This window comes from Megalobrama amblycephala, unplaced genomic scaffold (assembly GCF_018812025.1).
Source record: "Megalobrama amblycephala isolate DHTTF-2021 unplaced genomic scaffold, ASM1881202v1 scaffold338, whole genome shotgun sequence".
Classification (NCBI taxonomy): domain Eukaryota; kingdom Metazoa; phylum Chordata; class Actinopteri; order Cypriniformes; family Xenocyprididae; genus Megalobrama; species Megalobrama amblycephala.
Window position 1 is genome coordinate 267,175 of NW_025953346.1, and position 25,531 is coordinate 292,705.

The 25,531-nt window shown below is 41.7% G+C and overlaps 2 protein-coding genes across 5 annotated transcripts; both read right to left on the bottom strand.

Moving 5' to 3' along the window:
• Positions 1-2,236: 2,236 nt before the first annotated feature.
• LOC125261157 (urokinase plasminogen activator surface receptor-like) lies at positions 2,237-4,749 on the bottom strand. The gene is made up of 5 exons (XM_048179763.1): positions 4,696-4,749; positions 4,480-4,599; positions 4,036-4,164; positions 3,661-3,891; positions 2,237-3,512 (listed from the first exon to the last, which is right to left on the bottom strand). Exons 1-5 carry the CDS (start codon positions 4,742-4,744, stop codon positions 3,322-3,324), a joined length of 720 nt encoding a protein of 239 aa, XP_048035720.1. The 5' UTR covers positions 4,745-4,749; the 3' UTR covers positions 2,237-3,321.
• A 4,882-nt stretch (positions 4,750-9,631) lies between these two features.
• On the bottom strand, positions 9,632-18,129 carry LOC125261168 (lymphocyte antigen 6E-like). 4 transcript variants are annotated; one of them, XM_048179777.1, is made up of 5 exons: positions 17,861-18,129; positions 17,661-17,778; positions 11,177-11,308; positions 10,872-10,973; positions 9,632-10,040 (listed from the first exon to the last, which is right to left on the bottom strand). In XM_048179777.1, the coding sequence occupies exons 3-5, from the start codon at positions 11,247-11,249 to the stop codon at positions 9,850-9,852; spliced, it is 366 nt and encodes a 121-aa protein (XP_048035734.1). In that variant the 5' UTR covers positions 11,250-11,308; positions 17,661-17,778; positions 17,861-18,129; the 3' UTR covers positions 9,632-9,849. The 4 variants fall into 4 exon arrangements, with proteins under 4 accessions (XP_048035734.1, XP_048035735.1, XP_048035733.1 ...); XM_048179778.1 differs by having other exon boundaries at positions 11,177-11,256; positions 17,657-17,778; XM_048179776.1 differs by lacking the exons at positions 17,661-17,778; positions 17,861-18,129 and having other exon boundaries at positions 10,902-10,973; positions 11,177-12,288.
• Between the last annotated feature and the right edge of the window lie 7,402 nt (positions 18,130-25,531).

Below are 25,531 nucleotides of genomic sequence, written 5' to 3' on the forward strand. Positions count from 1 at the left end.
TTGGACACTTTTGCTTTAATGGACATTAGACAACACTGCAAAATCAAGCTGTTATATTCATATATTTATTGTCCAACATTCCCAATTTTTCTGATGCATGTCCTTAATTTAATTTTATATGTTAGTAATAATTCAGTGTTTATAAGACTTTTAAAGAATTTTAACCCAAACTGACTGGGTTTCTAGAGAGCAAAAAGGTTTTGTGAAAAAAGTAGAAGACTTAAAAACAAAGTGTGTAAAATAAACTGTAAAAAGGATTTGAAGATCACTAGTGATAGTATTTTATTCTGTGTTGTCATCATTCAGGTTGGATTTCAGCTTTTTTTTTTTTTTTTCTTTTTTTCCCAAACCAGCTGATATTTCCATAGAAACTACTGCCAAGTCACTTTCACCACAAAATGGCGGAAATGCAGGGCCGCTGCTGGGCGCAGGTGTTGCAATGGAACGTTCTATTGAGTGTCGCTTCTTGTTAGTGTATATTCTTTGAGGTCAAGGTGCTGTGCATTGTGGTAATTGATGTGACATGACGTCACTTCCAAAGGACCAATGAACATGTCTGACCAATTTCATGGAATGTGAAAACGAATCTCATTGGCAGAATAAATAGCATTTAAAATAAACTGGGCATCAGCACAATTCAATTGGTTTGGTAATAGCAAGGGAAAATAGAATTAAGTGATCTCCAAAAAATAAGTACTTTTTGACTGTAAATAAAATTGTAAGGAGTAAAAAGTACTTTTTTTTTCTTAAAAAATGTAATTAAGTAAAAGTAAAAATCCCCAAAAATAATACTTAAGTACAGTAATCAAGTAAAATTGCTTGAGTACTTTACACCTCTGGAGTTACATAAAGAATGTTAAGGTGTGACTAACATTCAGATGTAATGTACTGTAATTGAGAAACCAGTTTTCTTACAGGGTTATCCACATGCAAACTCAGATAAAATCTGACACAAGACCAAAGAACAAATCAGACAGTCACGTTTTCAATCAGATTTTGCTTAGCAAGCAGTAATGCACAGCATGTCTCCCAAACGTGTGCTTAGGTGTCCTAGAGCATCTTGATTTTAAAAGCATTAAATGTTATGTCGAAAAGTGACATTCTTGCTGATCAGCTCAAAGAACAGGTGTTGCTGGTGAAAATCTCAACAATAGTGTGACAGGTTGGACAGGACAGGTTGTATAGCTTAAAGGGTTAGTTCACCCAAAAATTAAAATTAAAAATGTCATTAATTACTCACCCTCATGTCAAATAAGTACTTTAAAGCAAGGCAAAAGTTTATTAAGTGACACTTAAGTGTGTTAAAGGATTAGTTCACTTCTGAATTAAAATTTCCTGATAATTTACTCACTTCTATGTCATCCAAGATGTTCATGTCTTTCTTTCTTCAGTCGAAAAGAAATTAAGGATTTTGAGGAAAACTTTCCAGGATTTTTCTCCATATAGTGGACTTCACTGGGGTTCAACAGGTTGAAGGACCAAATGTCAGACCAAATGTCTACATCATCCCAGACGAGGAATAAAGCTCTTATCTAGCAAAACAATCGGTCATTTAAAAAAAAATAAGTAAAAATGTATAAACTTTTTAACCACAAATGCTTGTCTTACACTGCTCTACGATGCGCCATGCGTTACGTTGAAAGGTCACGCATGACGTAGGCGGAAGTGCTGCATTAGGGGGAAAAACTTCATCTAATTTTTTCCTCCAACTTCAAAATCGTCTGATATCATTGTTTTATCTTTTTTGTAAAGGGTGTTTAGCTGAATCTTTGTACGTTTGCTTTGTAGACACTGGATCTGTACTTCCGCCTATCAAGCGTGACCTTTGTAACGTGATTACCTCATGTGTGCGGATCGTAGAGCAGAGCAAGATGAACATTTGTGGCTAAAAAGTATATACATTTTTATTTATTTTTTTAATAAAATGACAGATCGTTTCTCTAGATAAGACCCTTATTCCTCGTCTGGGATCATGTAGAGCTCTTTGAAGCTGCACTGAAACTGACGTTTGAACCTTCAACACATTGAACCCCAGTCCACTATAAGGAGAATAATCCTGGCATGTTTTCCTCAAAAACCTTAATTTCATTTTGACTGAAGAAAGAAAGACGTCTTAGATGACATGGGGTTGAGTAAATTATCAGGAAATTTTCATTCTGAAGTGAACAAATCTTTTAAGAAACAAGTCATAATGTTTATTCTCACTAATATTAAATTATTACACTCAAGTTGCCTTTTATTTCATTAATATTTTATTATCATTATCTGCAAGTAGCCTACAGTTGAATACATTTAAGTACACTTGTTTTTCACTAGGGCACTTTCATGCATTGAGGATTTGGTCCATTTGTAGTTCAAAAACAGTAACAAGACAGACAACAGAAGCAGAAGTAAACTCTCTTTGCTCATTGAAAACTGATTGTTCTGCTGCATTCTGGATCATTTGAGGTCCCAGCATGCTGTGAACAGCCATGACAAAAAATAAATCCATCACTAATTCATGCATTGATGATACTAAGCTTCATAAAACTGTTTCTTAACACTTAAAAGTCACCATGAAATGAAAATTGGCCATTATTTTTTTTTTAATAGAAATTTGCAGATTTATTTGTGCACATCATCATTTTTTAAAAAAAATTAATGTGTACTCAATCTTTAGTGAAAATAATTTCTCTTTTGCAGCAACATCTCTTCTCTGATGACCTGTTTACTTCTGTGAACAACCTGTCATTTACTATAGATCCACCAATAGCAATCCACAACCATCCAATCAATTCCTGGAAAAAATCAAGTCCCACCCTACTTTTTTTTCTTATTCCAGAAGACGTTTCACATGGATATATGTCACAATAATGTAGAAAAGACTATCATAACTTTCATTTCATATGACAGCATATCAATACAGCACAATTTAGAAAAATGCATTGAGCTGAAAGCAAGAGTGTTATTTTGGTCCAGAATATCATCTGCTGCCACCTGCTGATAAATGATGCTAAATGCAGTTGACATTTTATTGAAATAACTATTACATTTTTTTTAACAGTTCCAAAAGGAAAAAAGGATGTTGCAAGTGCAGAATTAAATCATGTTCTAATAAAATATTTACTTTTATGATCACTTTATTGCAGTATATCAGATATCTTTTCAACTTGACAAGCTTTATTAAATATAAACCAGAAACAAGCTGATGACGTACCATTTCCTGCGATTTCCAGTATACTTTTCAGTTCATCACATCAGAACACCAAAGATAGTTCAGAGAAAATACAAGCTCTATATTCAGTACAGTGTGTCTGATTGTAGGATGAAGAGCTGCTGGATTCAGTGCAGCAGGAAGTAGGAGAGCAGAGAACAGCAGAGGAACAGGAAGCTCTGGGAGACACTCTGAGCACCGTTACACAGGTTCCCCTCACAACATGAGACGCTCGCAACATTAGGATTCGATGTTGCGGCATCACAAACTGCTTTAGAGAGACAGCTTTTTGCAACAACTGACTGGCCTCCATAAGCCACTGATGAAAAGAAAGAGAACAGAAGTTGAGTCAGTCTAAGCTGGACATTAGTATATGTGATCTGTATCAAGTGCTCAAAAATAAGACCCACCAATGATGAAGAGACAAAAATAATGACTTTAATCATTTTCTTTTTCCAGATTCTTACCTGTTGCTGTAAAGCAGCGGTCTTCAGTCCCTGAACAGTCCATTATGTTTGAGCAGCTGTTCCCAGAACAATAGTAACATTTCTTTCCATTTGGGACGTTGGAGACATTGGGGATATTGGGGAAATTGGGGAAGTTAGGGATGTTGGGGACATTGGGGAAATTGGGGAAGTTAGGGATGTTGGGGACATTGGGGACATTGACGACATTAGAACTGGAATCTCCAGAAAGCTCTGTACAAAATAAAACATCTATGAAGCAACAGCCATTCTATTCAATTATTCCTACATTTTCTTCCCTGACTGAATGTCCTATGGATGTAAAATGAGTGTTTACTATATAGAAAATAGTTCTTTTTGGTCAGTAAAGTACAATACCTGCATTTTTGGCATTACAAAGGTCTGTGTTACAGCAGAAAAAAGAGACGTCTGCACTGCTGAAGCTTGGGTATAGACAGGAAAATGATGGAGCACAACCTTTAAACTTTACTTCAGTAGTATTGTCTCCTAAAAACATGAATGATAAAGGAATGACTGCACAAGGAAAAAGAAAGTGTTTGTCTTTCTAATCACAGCGGCAAAACATAAGAAAAGACAAAAATTGCCATATAAAAGGGCTGAAAGTCTAAGACCACTTGTGAAAATGCTTAAAACTGAGCATTTTTTCTAATTTTAAACATTTTTCATTACAAATTATATTATTTACATAAAAATCTGAGTGGAAAAATGAATTAAGTAGTATATATATCTGTATATAAAATTCTATGCTTGCAATCATAAATCTTATAAATACATTTAAATATACTTCACTGCTGGACTTACCAATTGGCGTTACTACTGTTGAACTCATGCAATGAGAAGATCCACTGGGACATGTTGTTACTGTTTGATCTGCACAAGAACCCGTCACACTGATGCACTCATAACAGCTGAGAGAGTGTCCTGTAGTGATAAAACAGAGACAGTGATTGAGATCCAATGATCTGCATTTGTATGCAATAAAAAAAAAAAAAAAAAAAACATCATTTGTCTTTGTACCTCCAGTGAATAGAATGAAAAAAAGAAAAACTGAGAGTTGAAGATCCATCTTTGACCAGGAGGTGAATGAATTAATGTGTTTCAGTGCCTACTTTATATCCTAGAGAAGGGGGTGGACCTTCATGAGATAATGACAGGTTAGCAGAAGGAAATAAAAAAGTAGGTATTTCAGGAAATACACTCTCAAAAAGGATGTGTTAATTAATAACACATTTTTTGTGTTATGGGTATTTTAACACATTTTTGTGTCAATTTAAGTTGATCATGTGTAGAGAGAGAGAGAGAAAGAGAGAAACAACACTGTGTCCAACACAACATGTGTTAAACTATCATCCAATCACATTGCTGCTACATCACTCCGCAAGCCGTTAAACAAGTTTGTGCTTTCTTCATCGGTGGATGACTTGTGTTCATTTTGACACATTCATTGTGTTATGATTTTAACACATTAAATGTGTCAGGAAGGTGATCTGCTGTTAACAAGCAGAATCAAAGGAGAAATTCACAATTTTAAGTTACCATCATGGAGATGAGTGTTAGCTTTAGTTGGGCTCTTGACCCTTTTCTTTGTAATGTTAGATTTTGTTTGGACTGCTGTAACTGAGTTATAACAGCCAGAAAAGCAAAGAGAAAAGGTGATCAGGTTGTGTTTGTGTTTTCACATAATCATTATTTGTCTTGAACTCATTTAGAGCCCAATCTCTGAGCTAGCTTTACATTATTGATTATAGCAGAAGATCAGCTTTTTCTACATAATTCAAAGGTATTTCTCAAAAAGTTGTTCTGATCAAAAAAAGAAGAAAAAATTTATTTCAGGCACACACAGACATCAAGAATCAGCCTGTGAATCTCAACAGTGGTGACAGGCAACATATTCTGATTTTAGAAACATTAGAAAATAAGCTACTAAAAAGTCCCATAAAACAGAGAAAAAAAATAAAATAGTGAGAATAAAGGAAATTACTAAGACAATTAAGCTCATAATTTATTTATAATTTATTAAAAGGACCAGACATACTAAAACATAGAGGTACTTCCTCTTTCTGTAGAGTTTCCTAAAACCATTTTTATTTATGAATAAGAACCACACATCTGTAACATGCAATATACTAGGGGTGTTCACTCCTGCTCCTGAAGGCCACTGTCCCACAGAGTTGAGCTCCAACCCTAATTTAACACACCTGAACCAGCTAATCAAGGTCTTCAGGATTACTGGAAGCTTCCAGGCAGGTGTGTTTGGGCTGGATGGATTGGACACCTCTGCAATACACACACTGTACAGAATTCCCATTCCACATTAATACAACAGTAACTATATGAGTCAGTGCTGGGTAGATTACTTGTATTGTAGTCCATTACTCAATAAATTACATAATGGAAACTGTAGTTATACCCAGCTAACAGAATTTTGTTATAAGAACGTTCTCTAAAAATTCAGTGTTGGTTCTGGGAATATTAAAAACGTCCAGTTTTCTTGACGTTCCAGGAACATTTTTATAAGGTATAACGTTCCTCAAACGTTTTTTCAACTTAATTTTGATTTAAAATTCAACATTGTAGGAACGTTGATTTGTAACATTCCAAGAACAGAAAATGTCCAGTTTCCTTAATGTTAGTAGAATGTTATTTAAAGGTTAGTATAATGTTCCTGAAACATTCTTTCAATCATTCAAACACCTGCTGTGAACAAACACTGAAAGAAAGAGAAATAAAAACACAAATTAACTTTCTTCAGCCACAGCCTTAGATGAACTGAAGATTAAATCTCTGAAGATCTGATTAAACATCTCCACAAACAGCATTACCAGCTTCACTTATTACTAACCAGACTGACTTTATTTCTGTCACACGTCTACAGACGCTCTTACTGAGAATTAACAGAGGTTTAGATGTTTCGTTTGAGGTTATCATGGAGGTTGGTGGTTGTTTTAGTTGAGCTTTTGACCCCTGAGTATTGTAGAGTTGCTATTCTCTCAGAAATTGCAGGTGTTTTCAGAAAACATTTCTGCATTGTTAAAGCAGAAAATCAAATCCATAAATCTGTTTGTATCGTGCTCTTTTGTTGCTATAGTTACTTTGTTTTTGTGTGTAAATCTATTGAATTACTTTGTATATGAAACCATGACTTGCTCTCACAAAAATAAGACACTTTTTGTTTCAAAAATGTTTTAAATGTCCATTTTGAATGTCAAAAATGTAAAATTAAAGCTGGCAGGAAAACAAAACACAGACATTAGATCTTACTCAGTGTGTCAGTGCGAATCATGGTTTCAAAACTGTGTATTTTGAGCTATTTGAGTCACTGTAGTTTGCTGTAGTTCTCAAGAAATGAAATAACACAAAGCTTGCGTCTCAATGTGCATACTATCCATCCTAAATAGAATGTGACACTAGTAATATTCAATACTATTTGGGGCGGATAGGGTGGATAGTATGCACATTGGGATGCAGGGAGGGTCATAAAATGCTTTAGGAAGTGTCTGTCCAGTTCAGATCAGATGCAAGTTAATCTGGTAGGCTATATCAGGATATTAAGTACATATGTTAGCAAACACTTGGGGGAACAACATGAAAAGGATAAGGAAACATGTACTTCTTGAAAATTGACAGCTGTGCAACACCACAGCTTCCCTTCGGATTAGGGAAGGAAGGAAGTTTCCTCACCCAGAAATCAGTATGCAAGTATGTACTGTAGGGAGGGTGGGGTAAGGTGAGCCACCCCTTTTACTGGAACTTGTGCATTATTTTTGTATGTTCAAGAGGAGCGTGTCATGTCTTGCTGTCTGTAATTAAAAGAAAGGTCATGGGAAAGTTTTTTATGCCAACTTTTAGACTTATTGTGCATGTCAAGCACAGTGATTTTTATTTTTTATCAAATATCATTCTGATGACGTTTTTAAAATAAAAGAGAATAGAAATTTGGAAGGTTTTTGAAACATAAATAATGTGATAAACTGTGATATATATATATCACAGTTTATCACATTATTTATGTTTCAAAAACCTTCCAAATTTCTATTCTCTTTTATCGGCTCCTTGAAACTTTGCTTACTATACAAAAATATTTATAATAACCTTTTTACTATTATTATTGATTACCAACATCTTATTACTGAAATGTACAAAAACACAAGGTTTAAAACATTAGACTGACAGTTATTCCTCAACTGGCTGTTTGATGCAGCAGTCATGACTGGAATGGCCAAAAGTATGTGGAAACCTCCTTCTCATTGGCTGTGTTGCAGTGAGATAATTAAGTTAATATGTAAGTGATGATTGAGCATTAATGATGAACACCTGCTGTTAACAAGCAGAACCACTGAAAAGAGGAACAAAAACGGAAAAAAAAGAACATAAACACAAGAAATACAACTGTTTTCCAGCCATTACACATTACTATACTTATTACTGACCAGTTTAACTTTATTTCTACACAAGATCTTATTGAGAATTAACAGAAGTTTATATGTTGATGTTTTACCGAAAATGTTTGGTTTGATGTCACCATTGAGGAGATCAGCGTTTGCTTTAGTTGAGCTCTTTACCCATGACCTTTTATACATTAGTTTTTTTTTTTTTTTTTTTTGGCTACTTAAACTAGTTTTGCTAGTTAGGGCCCTATTGGAATTGCTCAGCCAATTATTCTTCTTCTCCAAAATGAATCGCATTTTTTGAGGGCCTAAACGTTCTCAAAAACTCATGAAACTTTGCACACGCCTCAGAAGTGGTGAAAATTTACATCTGATATGGGTTTCAGAATTAGGTGTGGCAAAATGGCTCGATAGCGCCACCTACAAAATTTCAATTAAGCGCCCTTCGTGCTACGTTTCACGTACAGTTATGAAATTCGGTAGACAGATGTAACAGCCCAATACCTACAAAAAAGCCCTGGGTGCAAAGTTTGTAAACCCAACAGGAAGTGAGATATTTTGAATTTTCTCTACAAAATTTTGGCAGTTTTTGCCATTTCCACATGTTGTACTTTAACGAACTCCTCATAGAGCTTTAATCAGATCAACATCATATTTGGTCAATCTAATCTAAAGGCCTTTGAGATGTTAAATTGCGAAGATCTAGAGTTTTCGCTGAAAGGCGTGTCCGTGGCGGCCTGGCAAAGTTCGATGTTTCGCCATGAAACAGGAAGTTGTTGTAACTCGGGCATACAATGTCTGATCTGCCCCAAACTTCACATGTTTTATTAGAGTCATGACCTGAAGACATCTATATGACAATATACAGTTACAGTCATAGCGCCACCTGGGGGCAACAGGAAATGACATGTTTTACACTGTGATTAACTCCTCATAGAGATTTAACCAGATACACATTAAATGTTATCATATGCCACAAAGTACCAAACATACAAGAAACACATTAAATCATGCAACACTTGGCTAAGTGCTAATGTATGTGATTAACGCCATGAAACAGGAAGTTGTTGTAACTCAGGCATATGATGTCCGATCTGCTCCAAACTTCACGTGTTTGATAACAGTCCTGGCCTGAACACATCTATATCGCAATATTCGGTTATGGTCAAAGTGCCACGTGTTGGCAGCAGGAAGTGTGGCATTTCGAAATGACTTTGGCATAATTCTCCTGTATTCATTCGCTTACATGCATGTCGACCACTGTTCACTGTTTTCCTAAGGCCAGGTGCGAGGGCCCTTTCATCGCTGCTTGCAGCTTTAATTGCATTTGTTATAGCAGAAACAAATGTGGAGAAAAAACAACGTTGAGTGCTGATGGGTATGTGCTGGTAAAGTGCCCTCTCATGGTATACGAGCAGTGTGTACACTGCCGTTGTTCATTGGTCAGGCATCGGCCAATAAAACGGCTTTGACACTTTATTGAAATAACTGTTACATTTTTTAACAGTTCCAGAAGGAAAAAAGGATGTTGCTAGTGCAGAATTAAATAATGTTCTAATAAAATATTTATTTTATGATCACTTTATTGGAGTATATCAGATATCTTTACAACTTGACAAGCTTTATTAAATATAAACAGAAACAAGCTGATGATGTACCGTTTCCTGCAATTTCCAGTATACTTTTCAGTTCATCACATAAGACCACCAAAGATAGTTCAGAGAAAATACAAGCTTTATATTCAGTACAGTGTGTCTGATTGTAGGATGAAGAGCTGCTGGATTCAGTGGAGCAGGAAGTAGGAGAGCAGAGAACAGCAGAGGAACAGGAAGCTCTGGGAGACACTCTGAGCACCATTACACAGGTTCCCATCACAACATGAGATTCTCGCAACACCAGGAACTGATGCTGTGGCATCACACATGGATTTAGAGGCACAGCCTTTTCCCACCACTGACTGGCCTCCAGAAGTCTCTGATGAGAAGAAAGAGAACAAAGGTTGATTCAGTATAAGCTTGACTTTGGTATATGATCGGTGTTATATGTATAAACCTAAGTGAGTTTAAAAGATAATGGGCCCCATCATACACCCAGTGCAATGCGGCGCCAGGCACGACAAGAGTGTTTTTTGCTAGTTATTATTTTCTTGTCCTGCACCACGTTGTTTAAATAGCAAATGAATTTGCGCCCATTTGTGTGCCCATAGGCGTGCTTGTCTGAAAACGAGGTGTGTTTAGGCACATTGTTGGCATGTTACTATTTTGAGACAACTGAAAACAACTGCGCTATTGACCAACTGAAACCTGGTCTAAAGTTAATGGCACAATATTTTTTATTTATTTAAAAAGCACGTTAGTAATACGCGCCTATATGCGGGTGCACAAGGCGTGTACACTCTGCTTATTACACAAACAGAAAGTGTAGCAGCACGCGCACTTTAACCTCGCACATGAGCAGATCCGTTTCCTCACTAGAGAAGCATTCAGTTTCTGCTTGCAAATTCCACCATGTAAATAGCGAATCCAACATGGCGCGAGCGCAACTGGCTTTTAAAGGGAATGGGAGATGACACTCTGATTGGTTTATTGCACGTTATGCCCAAAACACACCCATTACTTATTAAGAGAATAGAGACAACCCTTTTAGACCATGTGCCGGGTGCACCGACCATTTTTCCTGTCGTTAAACTAGCAAAAGTGGATTCAGACACGCCCTAAGTGCACTTGCGCCGTGCGCTTTAGACCATGAGCTTAGATTAAAATAGGGCCTAATGACTTTAATCTTCTTCCTTTTTCAGTTTCTCACCTGTTGCTTTAATACAGTGGTCTTCGTTACCTGAACAGCTCACTGTTTTTGAGCAGCTCTTCTCATCGCAATAGTAACATTTCTTTCCATTGGGGTTGGGATCTACAGAGGGAAAACAAGTATTTTATTTTATTTTCTGTACAAAATATCTAATAAAACTCCTTTAGAGGCTCGTTTCAATCAGTTCATGACAGACAAGATGCACCTTGTTTTATTTTCTGATTGAATGTTATTTGGAAATAAAATGAGTGTTGACTTTAAAGAAGATCAAAGGTAATTTGCACATGATCATTGAAGGACAATACCTGGAGCATCTTGGAGGTTACACTGGTCTGAGTTACAGCAGGAAATAGTCACCTTTATAATGCCGAAGTTCATGGACCCACTTAGACAGGCAGGAACACAATCTTTAATTTTCACTTTTACACTATTGTCACCTAAAACATGAATAATACAGGAAATACCAGTTCCCATTCAGTCGGTCACGTTCGACGTACGTCGGACAGACCGACGAATAGGAATCTCGCCAGAGAGGCCAATCTACTTCGAGTGTAACTAAACGAGCCAATGCACATTGGCATGCAATCATCTGCATCAGCTGCTCGCCTCGCAGCGCGGGTATATAATGAGCAGCAGGTGCGTTGCATCTTCAGCTTTTCGCTTCGGAGCCGAACTACTGAGCAAACACGGTGGTTTCTACGAGCGAGTGTTTGAAGAACGGACTTCAACGAGCCAGCTCTCTCTCTGACTGCTCTTCTCGTCCGGTGCAGGAGGAACAGCACAGCAGCGGGGCCGATTTTTTCTTCTTTGCTTTCGTTTTTGCCTTTTTTATTTGAGCAAAAAAAAAAAAGCTGTGTATCAGCGTGAAGGCCGTTTTCACGGCTGGTGACGGTGCGCTTTAAGAGCGCTAAAAGGCTGTTCTTACAGCTGGTAAGAGCAGCGTCTGCAAAGAGAGTGCACACGACAGGCTGCACATTCCCTGTCTGTGCTGCAGCGGCTTTCCCCTGCGTGCTTCGGCACTGAGAGAGTTAGTCCCTGAAAGAGCTTACACGAGTAGTTCGCGTCTTTTTAAAGATGTCGTTCTACTTGTGTGCTGCTGGATGCGGTCGTTGCCTGGCGCCTCGGGATGGTCACCAACGCTGTATCGTGTGCTTGGGCTTAAGGCACGCTGAGGCGGCGTTTGTGGACGAGTCATGTACCCATTGTGGGAAGATGACCGTCTCGGAGTTGCGGTCTAGACTCCAGTTCCTGCAAAGGGGCGGAGTCCCAGTGCCGCTGCCTCGTTCCAATCCTCCTCAGAGGGTTGCTGCGGGCGGCGGCACTGGTGACCTGAGGATCACGGTGAGCGCGTTTCCTTCGGGGAACCAACCCCCTAGGAACCCTCATCCCTCCTGCACTCCGCAGCCAGTAGAGCTGCCGGGGAGCGCGGTGGACCACCCCAGAGGTGTGTACCATCCGTATCCTTCGGAGCTCCCCAGGACGACCGGATGTCGATCGCTGCATCGGAGGGTGAGCCTGACGCTTCTGGGGATGACGATTCGGCGCAGCTGCCTCCCTCGGGAGTGACAACTGTGCCCGATTCAGACCCGGAAATGATGGCTATGCTTTCCCGGGCCGCCAACAGGGTCGGGCTCGTGTGGAATCCTCCACCGTGTCCCGAACCCTCGAGGTTGGACGATTGGTATCTCGGGGTGGCAAGGGCTGGTTCTCAGCCCCCCACCCCAGTGCCTTTCTTCCCGGAGGTGCATGAAGAGCTCACTGGCACGTGGACGGCACCTTTTACTGCCCGAAACCGTGTCGGTGGGTCCTCCTCCCTCACCACCCTTGACGGCGGGGCAGCAAAGGGTTATACGCGCATACCCCCTGTGGAACGGGCCGTTGCTATGCAACTGTGCCCTAACTCCACCTGGCGGGGGGAGCCGTCTCTCCCTTCCCGGGCCTGTAAGCACTCGTCGGATCTTACCGGCAAGGCTTACCAGGCCTGTGGGGAAGCTGCCTCTGCCCTACACGCTATGGCGTTGTTGCAGGTCCATCAGGCCAAGGCACTGAGGGATCTGCACGAGGGTGGTCATGACCCACAAGTTCTTCAGGAACTTCGTGCCGCGACGGACCTCGCGCTTCGTGCGACGAAGGTTACGGCGCGGTCAGTGGGTCGTGCGATGTCCACACTTGTGGTCCAGGAGTGCCATCTCTGGCTGTGTCTCGCGGACATGAGGGATACCGACAAGGTCAGGTTTCTTAATTCCCCCGTGTCCCAGACCGGCCTGTTCGGCGACGCGGTCGAGAACTTTGCCCAACAGTTCTCGACTGTACAAAAGCAGTCTGAGGCCATCAGTCACATCCTGCCGAGGCGGTCAGCTGCTGCTCCACCACCGCCCGCAGCACCTCAGACTGCCCGTCGCCGAGGGCGCCCCCTGCGGCCGCCCCCGCTCCTGCGCCCCAGCAGCAGCAGCCTCCAGCTAAGCGGCGCCGTGGAGCCGGTCACGGTCGGGGCGCCCAGCCCGTCCCGCCACCCCCAAGAAGAAGGGTGGCAAGGCCAAGTCCAAGCGGCCCTAGGACAGGCGACCCGGAGATGGAGGGGACTGCTCTACAGGAGGTGGTGACCGCACCGCTCCTTCCCCCGGAGGAGGGCCGGGTGGAGAATCTTTTGTTTCCTTCTGTTTTTGTTCCGCCGCTGGCCCAGCAGCCAGCGGTACCCAAATTCTCAATAAAAGAGCAGTTTCCTCTATCTCCGGGTCCGAAGAGGGCTCGGAGAGCAGTGGGAGGGCAAGAACCTCACCACTCTCATCCCCCTCTTCTGTCGCCAGCGGACAGCAGCGAGCAGCAGGCAGTCAAAGCCTCGACTGCTCCCTCTGTCCACCCGTGGAAGCAGGTAAGTGTTGCACAGCACACTGTGACGCCGCTTCGGGCCGCCTCGCAGAGAGAGCCTCCCGGGCCGCGTCCCTGCGTTCCACCTCGCTGCCCCGCTGCGGGTTACGACCGATCCTGGATCTGCGGGTCTTGAATCGGAGCCTTCACAAGCTACCGTTCAAGATGCTCACGCAGAAACGCATTTTCGAATGCATCTGCCCCCGGGATTGGTTTGCAGCGATCGACCTGAAGGACGCGTACTTTCATGTCTCGATCCTTCCGCGGCACAGGCCTTTCCTGCGGTTCGCGTTCGAAGGTCAGGCATATCAGTACAGAGTCCTACCCTTCGGGCTGGCCCTGTCTCCCCGCGTCTTCACCAAAGTCGTGGAGGGAGCCCTTGTTCCCATGAGAGAACAGGGTGTTCGCATCCTCAACTATCTCGACGACTGGCTCATTCTAGCACAGTCCCGGGATCAGTTGTGCGAACACAGGGATTTGGTGCTCAGACACCTCAGCCAGTTGGGGCTTCAGGTCAACTGGGAAAAGAGCAAACTCGCCCCGGTGCAGAGGATCTCTTTTCTCGGTATGGAGTTGGATTCGGTCGAGCAGATAGCACGCCTCACAGAGGAACGTGCTCGGTCGGTGTTGAACTGCCTGAATACATTCAATGGCAGGACAGCGGTCCCACTGAAGTTCTTTCAGAGGCTCCTGGGGCATATGGCGGCTGCTGCGGCTGTAACACCGCTCGGTCTGCTTCATATGAGACCGCTTCAGCACTGGCTTCACGGCCGAGTCCCGAGATGGGCGTGGCAACGCGGCACGTTCCGGGTGCCAATCACTCAGGAGTGCCGCCGAACCTTCAGTCCGTGGTCGGACCCCTTGTTTCTCCGGGCAGGAGTGCCCCTAGAACAGGTGTCCCGGCATGCTGTGGTGTTCACAGATGCTTCTGCCACCGGCTGGGGTGCCACGTACAACGGGCATGCAGTGTCAGGGGTTTGGACGGGACCCCATCTGCATTGGCACATCAACTGCCTCGAGTTGCTGGTAGTACGTCTTGCTCTGAGCCGCCTCAAAGGCCTGCTACGGGGCAAGCATGTACTGGTCCGTACGGACAACACTGCGACCGTTGCGTACATCAACCATCAAGGTGGTCTACGCTCCCGTCGCATGTCGCAACTCGCCCGCCATCTCCTCCTGTGGAGTCGGAAGCATCTGAGGTCGCTTCGCGCCATTCATGTTCCCGGTGTGCTCAACCGTGTGGCCGACGAGCTATCACGAGCTGCGCTGCCAGGAGAGTGGCGACTCCACCCCCAGGTGGTTCAGCTGATCTGGAGAGAGTTCGGAGAGGCTCAGGTAGACCTGTTTACCTCACCAGAAACCTCCCACTGCCAGTTGTTTTACTCTCTGACCGGGGGAACACTCGGGACAGACGCACTGGCACACAGCTGGCCCCGGGGCCTGCGCAAATATGCGTTTCCCCCAGTGAGCCTACTTGCACAGACCCTGTGCAAAGTCAGGGAGGACGAGGAGCAGGTCTTGTTAGTTGCGCCCTACTGGCCCAACCGGACCTGGTTCCCAGAACTCTCACTCCTCGCGACAGCCCCTCCCTGGCCCATTCCTCTGAGGAAGGACCTTCTTTCTCAGAGACGGGGCACTCTTTGGCACCCACGTCCAGACCTCTGGAAACTCCATGTCTGGTCCCTGGACGGGACGCGGAGGTTCTAGGTGACTTACCCCCGAGGTACTTAACACCATCACTTCGGCTCGTGCACTGTCTACGAGACGTGCTTATGCCTCGAAGTGGAACCTGTTCGCCGAGTGGTGCTCTTCTCGCCGAGAAGACCCCCGAAGATGCTCGATCGGTGTCGTGCTTTCCTTCTTGCAGCAAGGGTTGGAGCGTAGGCTGTCCCCCTCCACCCTCAAAGTCCATTCTGCTGCTATCTCCGCTTACCACGACCACATAGATGGCAAATCTGTTGGTCAGCACGACCTGGTCGTCAGGTTCCTTAGGGGGGCGAGACGGTTAAATCCTCCTCGTCCCCCCTCCATACCCTCTTGGGACCTCGCTCTGGTGCTAAGAGCACTCCAGATTGCTCCCTTTGAGCCTTTGCAGTCGGCAGATTTAAAGATTCTGTCTATGAAGACTTTGCTGCTGGTTGCATTGGCCTCTATCAAGAGGGTAGGGGACCTGCAGTCATTTTCGGTCAACGAATCGTGCCTAGAGTTCAGGCCGGGTGACAGCCACGTGGTACTGAGACCCCGGCCTGGCTATGTGCCCAAGGTTCCTACCACTCCCTTCAGGGACCAGGTGGTGAGCCTGCAAGCGCTGCCCTCGGAGGAGGCAGACCCAGCCCTGGCTTTGCTCTGTCCAGTCCGCGCCTTGCGACTGTACATAGACAGAACTCGAAGCTTCAGGACCTCAGACCAGCTCTTTGTCTGTTACGGAGGCCAGCAGAAGGGAAAGGCTGTCTCCAAGCAGAGGATGGCCCACTGGATAGTGGATGCCATCGCCCTGGCTTACCAAGCTCAGGGCGTGCCCTGCCCGCTCAGGTTGCATGCTCACTCCACGAGAGGTGTAGCATCTTCCTGGGCGCTGGCTCGTGGCGCCTCGCTAACAGACATTTGTAGAGCTGCGGGCTGGGCGACACCTAACACGTTCGCTAGATACTATAGCCTTCGTGTCGAGCCGGTCTCCTCCCGTGTTCTCGCCTCAGGTCAGAGGCATGGAGAGGCCCCGGCTTAGTGTCGGCTTGCTGCGCTGCGTGCGCTTCTTTGCTCCAGAGAGTCCCTACGGGCAGACCCTGTTGAGTCCTCCGGTTACCCTTCGGCAGCCGACGTGGCGGAGCGTTCGGCGCCAGGCCTATACTCCGTTGAATCCTTGAGAACCGGATTTAGGCTGGGTTCCATATGTGTGACCCTACGGGGATCCCATATGGCTTCTCCACGGTTGCTCCTAAACGAAGCCCGTGTCTTTCCCTCTGGGAGAACCCATCTCTACCGAGTTGGAGTCACCCCAGTTCTTCCATATGTAGCACAGCCCTACAGGGTTAGTCCATATGTACTTCTCCACATAACTCCTTCGGGGAAGGATGTGGCTTCCGCAGCGTTCCTTTCAACGAAAGGTTACGCTTTCCCAGCGTTATCCAATAGTCTCACTGAATGGGTTTGGGAACAACAGTGATCGACCCTCTCTGTGTGTTAGCCCTGTCCCACCGTCCGCAGGCAAGGGGGTTCAGGTGGCTTACAACAGAGCGCTGGAGGAGGGCAGCTCCTGTGGCGCTTTGGTAGGGATTCCTATTCGTCGGTCTGTCCGACGTACGTCGAACGTGACCGACTGAATGGGAACGTCTCGGTTACAAAGGTAACCCTCGTTCCCTGAAGGAGGGAACGGAGACGTACGTCCCGTCGCCACAGTTGTTGTCCTGCTGTGCTGCCGCCTGCTTGGTTCGGCTCCTCAGCGAAAACCTGAAGATGCAACGCACCTGCTGCTCATTATATACCCGCGCTGCGAGGCGAGCAGCTGATGCAGATGATTGCATGCCAATGTGCATTGGCTCGTTTAGTTACACTCAAAGTAGATTGGCCTCTCTGGCGAGATTCCTATTCGTCGGTCTGTCCGACGTACGTCTCCGTTCCCTCCTTCAGGGAACGAGGGTTACCTTTGTAACCGAGACGTTCAGCTGCACAATATTTTGATGGAAAATGTATTTATAAATATTAATTTATAAAATTTTGCATTTTTCTCATTTTAAACAATTTTTTAAATATAAAATCATAACAATCTGAGGGAAAACAAATTTAAATATCAGACATAAATGAACAATATTCTGTGATTGAAATTGTAAATTTTGCCAGAAAAACTAGAAGCTGTTCTGGCAATAATAGCAGCATCTCCAATCAGTCAAAACAGTCAATTTCAATCATATTGGATTTACCAACTTGTGCCACTCCTGTTGAACTCAAGCACTGAGAAGATCCACTAGAACATGTTTTTCCCTTCTGATCTGCACAAGAACCTGTCAGACTCATGCACACATAACATCTGAGAGAGAGTGTCCTTTAGTAATAAAACAGAGAAAAAGGCATCAGTGATCTGTTATTATTCTCAGTAACATCACAAACATTATTTGTCTTTGTACCTGCAGTGAAAAGAATGAAGAGAAGAAAAACTGAGATTTGCAGATCCATCTTTGAACAGGAGGTGAATGAAATAACGTGTCTGTTTCTTTATATCTTATTAAAAGGGGAGGGTCTTTATGAGAAAATTAAAGTTTAACAGAAGTAGACATTTATTGAAACAGAACCTTCAGCTTAGTTTACTTGCCAGTTAATGATAAATGAAGGTTTAATAAGGAAACTATAAAGAATGAATACTGTACATCATCTTAAACCAACGTTCTAAAAGTGATAGTTGTCCAAAAAATATTTTATTCACCCTCATGTCATTCAAAACCAGTATGAAATTCTTTCTTCTTTTAAACACAAAAGAAGGTTTTTTGAAAAATGTGTCTGTGTTTTTGTGTACAGGTTTTGGTATATTTGTGAGGACCAAATGTGTTAAAAAAAAGACTTATAAATCGACCAAAACATGTTTTTATTTATTTATTTTATTTTATTTAAGTCTAGTGTTTTGCACATTTCTGTGAAGTTCATGTTTAGTGGTAGGGCTTGGGTTATAGGCCATAGAAAATATAATTAATTAACCTGAAAAAAAATCAATAGACAAACTGACATAAAGGAAGTGTTGTGATGGTTCCTTTTTTATTGCTACTTGTTTTGCATGTGAGAAAAGTCCTTTTCACAGTTGAATGTTTTCAGCTCTATATTCCCACATAGAAGGCGTCATTCTTGTGACCTTGCGCAATGTTCCCTAAACTTTTCTAAAGGTGACAAAAATTCTGAACCTTTACAGAACATTAGGGACATTCCTAAAACGTCCTCTTTTGGTAATGAAAGTGCTGCAGTTCAAGGTTCCTTATATGACTTTAGGGGGACGTTCCATTTTGGTTATTTCATGGTCACATAAGAGTGTTACAAAGAGGATATTTGGGATGTTAAAAGAACGTTGCCACATGGTCCTCTGTTGGTCATTTAATAACGTTCCCAAAATGACTTTAGGGGGACGTTCTATTTTGGTTATTTTATGGTCAAGTGAGAACGTTACAAAGAGGACATTTGGGAAGTTAACAGAACGTCCTACAGTAATAGTCCCCTAAACATTCCAAGAACGTCCTGAATGTTCCCTGAAGGTCCGCCAAATAATGTCCCCCAACCCTTAAAAGAACTCCACATTGTGACCGTCTCGTTACATACTGGGAACGTTACTAGACAATGTCCTTAACACCAGTGGGGACGTTTTGAGAACATTCTGGGAAAGTAACATTTCTAGCGGGGAATGTTAGTCAGTCATACACAGTAGAGCCAATTGAAAAACTGTTTTATGTATTCATTTTAGAAGAGAAAGCTTCCAAATTCAAGAGAACATTCAGTAAGCTACGGAATGTTATGCAAAAAAATTTGTTCATGCAATCATGATGTCTAGACTAGATTACTGTAATGCATTACTAGCTGCTTCACAAACAAGCTACAATTAGTACAAAATGCAGCTGCTAGAGTTCTTACTAGGTCATTAAAATATGATCACAACACCTCTACACTGGTTATTAAGTTCTGTATCGATTATAAAGTATTGCTACTGATTAAGGCTCTAAATGGTTTAGCTCCTGTGTACTTAACCGATCTTCTATTGCCCTACAATCCTTCACGCTCTTTAAGATCACAAAACTCTGGACTTCTGGTACAGTGCCAGTTTTCTGGAATAGTACAGTACAGTGTGTCTGATTGTAGGATGAAGAGCTGCTGGATTCAGTGCAGCAGGAAGTAGGAGAGCAGAGAACAGCAGAGGAACAGGAAGCTCTGAGAGACACTCTGAGCACCGTTACACAGGCTCCCCTCACAACATGAGACGCTCTCAATGTTACCAACTGATGCAGAGTCACAATAGGCTTTAGGGATACAGCCTTTTGCAACTAAATGGTCTTTAGAAGTCCCTGATGAAAAGAAAGAAAACAAAGGTTGATTCTTTCTAAGCTGGACATTGGTATATGTGATCTGTATCAAATGCTCAAAAATAAGCCACCAATGATAAAGAGAGAAAAATAATGACTTTAATCATCTTTATTTTCCAGATTCTCACCTGTTGCTGTAAAGCAGCGGACTTCAATCCCTAAACAGTCAATGTATGAGCATCTCTGCCCATCACAATAGTGACATATGCACCGATTTTGGGGACGTTGGGGAAATTGGGGAAGTTAGGGATGTTGGGGAAATTGGGGACATTGACGACATTAGAACTGGAATCTCCAGAAAGCTCTGTACAAAATAAAACATGAAACAACACTACTTAAGCCACTCGATTCAATCATTTCAACATTTTCTTCCCTGACTGAATGTCCTATGGATGTAAAATGAGTGTTTATTTTATAGAAGATAGTTCTTTGCATTTGGTCTGTAAAGTACAATATCTGCATCTTTGGCATTACAAAGGTCTGTGTTACAGCAGAAAACAGAGATGCCTGAAGTTTTGATGGTATATAGACATGAATTTGATGGAACACAACTTTTAATCTTCTGTTCAGTAGTATTGTCTCCTAAAAAAACATGAATGATACAAGATTGATGACTGCACAATGTGAATTTATTTAAAAAGAGCTGGTCTTTCTAATCACAGTGTTAAAACATAAGAAAAGACAAAATTTGCCACATCAAATTATCACTTAAGGCTGAAAGACCACTTGTGAAAATGCTTGAAATTGATTAAATTGAATACATTTTAAACATTTTTCATTACACATTATTTTATTTACATAAAATCTGAGAGAAAAAGTATCAGAAATCTGTATAGAAAATTCTATGCTTGCAGTCATAAAATCTCATTAATTTTAATATATTCTATATATATGCTGGACTTACCAGTTGTTGATACTGTTTAACTCATGCACTTGGAAGATCCACTGTTCAAGAGGAGCGTGTCATGTCTTGCTGTCTGGAATTAAAAGAAAACTCATGGGAAAGTTTTTTATGCCAACTTTTATACTTATTGTGCATTTTTTAAATTTTTTATTTGTATCAAATATCATTCTGATGACTTTTTTCCTCAACATGATGATTTTGAGGGAAATGAGCCATGATTTGGCATTATTTTAATTATTTAAACAAATATATTTTTAAACACAGAGATCTATATACAACAGAAACAGGAAGTAGCATTAAATTGGCTTGATTGAGAATCTTCTGGAAAATTCAAGGCAGGAGTGACAACGTTTCCCAGCATTCTATGTTTTAATGTTTTTGTGTTCTGTTTTCACATGTTCTTATATATCACAGTTTATCACATTATTTATAGTTCCAAAAATCTTCCACATTGTTAGCGGTTTCTCTTTAGTCTGATTCTGTTTTATTGGCTCCTTGAAACTTTGCTTATATCCAAAAATATTAATGATAACCTTATTACTATTATTATTGATTACCTACAGCCAGGGGCGTAGCAACCGGGGGGGACAGGGGGGACACGTCCCCCACACTTTTAGAAACAGGTGATTCTGACCCCTGCTATTTTTTATTTTTTTGGATCCATGCGTGAATATTTCCGGCACCGGCAGTGTTCTCTGATTTGTTACTTAGATTTGAGTGAACTAACATTCAGCCAATCACAGAGCGAATCATCTCTTGGGCGCGTCTGCTATGAGCTTCAAATCTGTTGTTGCTGTTGTGAGTTTGCGTTCGTTCATTCACTTTGCTATTAGGCCGTCTGGGATAAAATGCACTCCAGAAAAAAGCAAAGGACGATTACATCCTTTTTTCAAACACACACTGTAAGTATGTTACAGTATGTCGCGATGACACGAATCACACGATAAAGTTTTCATGTTATGATTTAAACTACTGTAACGTCAAAAGACAACAGAACCCGTATGGACCTCGTCACGTCACACCGGATTCAGTGTGTTAAATGCTCTCCTACTTGTCGCTTTGTATAAAAGCGTCTGCTAAATGAGACGTAACAAATTATTGGTTTCTGCTGTCTTTTGTTGCCTACGTGCTGCTCGCGGAGTAGAATTATCCTTTCACAATAAATCAAATTTGTTTTGCACCGAATATCTTAAAATACTTTATCAAATTTAAAATATATTTTTTTTTTATACTTTATGTAAATATTCTACTTTATATCCTAACTGGTCTGTAGGAAAGGCAGGCTGTGACGTCACTGACAGAGGGAGGGGACAGTTGCTCAACCTCTCCAGAATGTGTACAGGTGAGATTTGTATAAAAAAAGCAGATTGACTATTTTAAGGCAGTGTTTTCTTAATTGGAACTGCTTGCCAATATTTCAAGGAATTACACATCAATTTAATTCCTTAAAACAAAAGATCAACCATCAATCACCTTTATTTATATAGTGCTTTTAATAATACAGATTGTGTCAAAGCACTGAACAGTATCAAATAGGAGAATAGAGTAATTTATAATGACAAGATTAAACACTGAATTTCAAGTTTAAGGCATTTTATTATTGAATGCAGAGACGTCATTGTCTAGGTCAGCTCAGTTTAAATAGGATCTGTGTAATCAAATCAACGATAATCGCTAGAAAAAAAAGATAACATTTTCTATTTTATGTTCAAACTGTTAAATAAAATTAGTTTTATGTATAAAGGCTGTGTGTTCCAATAGTGTTAACTACTGTATTGTAGGCTATTTATGGGTTGCTAAATATACATCTAATGAAAAACTTGTCAAGTTGTTTAACTATGGAACTGGTAAATGAGTCAATAAATGAGTGATCCCTGCCCCCTATATGCTGTTTATATCTGTTGTTTTTGTTTGTGAGGAAGTGCCAGTCATGTGTGAGGAAGGGAGGGAAAAAGAGGAAGAGAGAGAGGGAGATGAGGGAAAAAGTGAGGATGCTTGTGAGAACCGAAGAGAAGAGAGAACTGATTTGATGAACAGGGAAGAATCTGCAGACTCTGATCAACATTTCTCGGCAACAAAACCAAACCACCCCGATCCCAAATGTATCATAAAGCAGACACTGTCAGACCGTACCCTTTCATTTCAGACACAGTGGTACAGCAAATTTAAATGGCTCCATTTCGATCCAAATGTTGAAGGTGTTTTGTGTTTTTATTGTAGTAAAGCTTTTAAAACACAAGTATCTTCCCTTGCGAAAAATACAGAACCAGCATTTGTTTCATCTGGTTTCAAGAATTGGAAGAAAGCTCTTGAAAGATTCGGTTCACATGAAAAATCAGATTGTCACAAGACAGCAGTAACAACATATGTATATGAAGACAGATCAGTTAAGGCACAGCTGTGTAGTGTTCAGGCATCACAACAAGAGGAAGCGAGAGCAAATCTGTTAAAAAATCATTGGTGCTGTGCAGCTGTTGGCAAGGCAGGGCTTGGCCCTAAGAGGGCATGATGATAGTGAGGGAAATCTTCATCAGGTGCTGAAATACAAGGCAGAAGAAGATCTATGTCTCAGTAAGTGGTTGTCAGGTAGAAAGGACTACACTTCTGCTCAAATTCAGAATGAGCTCCTTAGTTTGTTGAGCAGTTCTATCATCAGCGATATCGCAGACAATATAAGATCACTCCCTCAGTTGCAGTTTTCTGTAATGATGGACGGAACGCAAGATGTTTCAGGCAAAGAGCAAGAAGCAATTTGTCTCCGATATGTAGATAATGATTTGATGATTCATGAAGAGTTTATTGGCCTTTATGAGGTATCTGTGGGTACAGGAGAGAATCTTGCAAAGGTGGTGAAAGATGTGTTGGTTCGTTTAAATTTGCCCATTTCTGGATTACGAGGGCAGGCATATGATGGTGCAGCAAATATGGCTGGCAGGTATTCTGGAGCACAGGCCATCATTAAAAAGGAATAACCTCTTGCCCCATACATCCACTGTGGTGCCCACTGTGTAAATCTCATTACACAGCATGCTTGTACTGCCTCACGTGTTATCCACAGTGCTTTACAGTGGGTTCATGAGTTAGGTATTTTGTTTGGACAGTCAGGTAAATTTAAATCTTTGTTCAAGGAAGTTGCAAAATCTGTTCAAGGGTCCTTTCAAACTATAAGGCCCCTTTGTCCCACAAGATGGACAGTTCGCTCCAGTGCTATCCATGCTGTACTGAATCAGTATGAGTCTGTAATGCTTGCTCTCAGTGAAATGGCAGCTGGCAGCACAGACACGGCTAACAGGGCAAATGGGCTACATGACAGATTCCAGCAGGGTAATGTAGTTCTTGGTCTTCTGCTTGCCTTAGAGGCTATAGAAGAATTGGAGAATCTCAACACATCTCTCCAAAGTCGAACACAGACCATCAATGGTATGCTTTCTGCTGTTGCCTATGTGAAGGATGCTGTTGCAAATAAAAGAAATTCAGAGAGGTTTCAAATTGTCTACACCAAAGCATCAGAAATGTGCCAAATCCTTGATCTCTCTCCAATTGCACTGCCCCGTACTCGTAATCCTCCTAAACGTCTAACTGGTCAGGCTTGTGCACATGTGCATTCATCTCCATCTGAATATTACAAAATGGAGTTTTACAAAGTGCTTGATGTTGTGGATATGCAGTTCAGAGAACGTTTTGAGCAGGAAGGGTTGCTGATGCTAAGGAATCTGGAAAACATCCTCTTAACATGGGTGGTCGATAATGTGGTACAAATGTACCCAGAACTGGACAAAATATCCCTTAACACACAACTGGCAATGTTCAGATCAAAGCATAATATGCAGTCCAGCAGTGAAGCAGCTAGCATCCTTCAGGGGATGTGTCCAGAAGTCCGAAGTCTTTTTGATCAGGTGGAAACACTTGTCCGACTGCTTCTTGTCACTCCTGTGTCCTCAGCAGAAGCTGAGAGAAGTTTCAGTGGTCTCAGAAGGCTAAAAACATGGCTTCGTAGTACCATGACACAAACAAGGCTGAATAGTGTTGCTGTGTGTCATTTACATAAGGAAAAACTTGATCAATTAGAGAGAAAAAAAATTGCTCAACAATTTGTGGCCTGCAAGGAAAGCCGAATAATTCAGTTTGGAAGTTTTGATTAAAAATCTCACTTCGATCTTGAAAATATTAAAAACTTGTAAATACATTGATTTAGGTTTTATTGATATATTTTCATAAAATGTATGTTGTATAAAATTACTGTAGATGTAATCTGTATACTCATTTAACACTTGTTTTTGTCCAACTATTAAGAAGTAAGAAAAGTTATTGTTCAAATGTAGTGTAACTGAAATATTTTAAATATCATAAAATATCTTTATCTAAATAAAGTATAGATGGTCTCACATTGGTCTCAAAGTCCTGCAGTATTTTTAAATTTTGAGGATGATTTCACAAAAATAGGTTCCTGTAAGCTATCACGGCATGTTCCCAAAATTCCCACTAGGGTGCTGTAAAATGCCAATTGGTATTCTATTTAGAATTTATTATTATGAACATCAGCTTTGGGTCACATCACCATACAGCTGCCCCCCCACACTTTTAAAATGGCTGCTACGCCCCTGCCTACAGCTTATTATCCAAACTGATACATAAACACAAGGATTAAAACATTAGACTGACAGTTATTCCTCAACTGGCTGTTTGATGCGGTCAAAGGTATGAAACCTCCTTCTCATTATCGGATTTGGCAATCCCAGTAAAATCAATTCATAATGTTACATCATACAGACTTTTGAGGAAGAACTTGACTGACTGACCAAACCCAGATCTGAACCTCAGTGATGTCAGTTCTATAA

What these genes read in the sequence shown, in the direction of transcription:
- LOC125261157 (XM_048179763.1), bottom strand. Translation starts at nt 4,744, where the DNA reads ATGGATCTTCAACTCTCAGTTTTTCTTTTTTTCATTCTATTCACTGGA. An exon ending in TTGTAATGCCAAAAATGCAG is followed by an intron (nt 3,892 to 4,035) that starts GTATTGTACTTT and finishes TATTTTGTACAG; the next exon opens with AGCTTTCTGGAGATTCCAGT. An exon ending in CCGCTGCTTTACAGCAACAG is followed by an intron (nt 3,513 to 3,660) that starts GTAAGAATCTGG and finishes TCTTTTCATCAG; the next exon opens with TGGCTTATGGAGGCCAGTCA.
- LOC125261168 (XM_048179775.1), bottom strand. Translation starts at nt 11,345, where the DNA reads ATGGGAACTGGTATTTCCTGTATTATTCATGTTTTAGGTGACAATAGT. An exon ending in TAACCTCCAAGATGCTCCAG is followed by an intron (nt 10,974 to 11,176) that starts GTATTGTCCTTC and finishes TTCCCTCTGTAG; the next exon opens with ATCCCAACCCCAATGGAAAG. An exon ending in CCACTGTATTAAAGCAACAG is followed by an intron (nt 10,041 to 10,871) that starts GTGAGAAACTGA and finishes TCTTCTCATCAG; the next exon opens with AGACTTCTGGAGGCCAGTCA.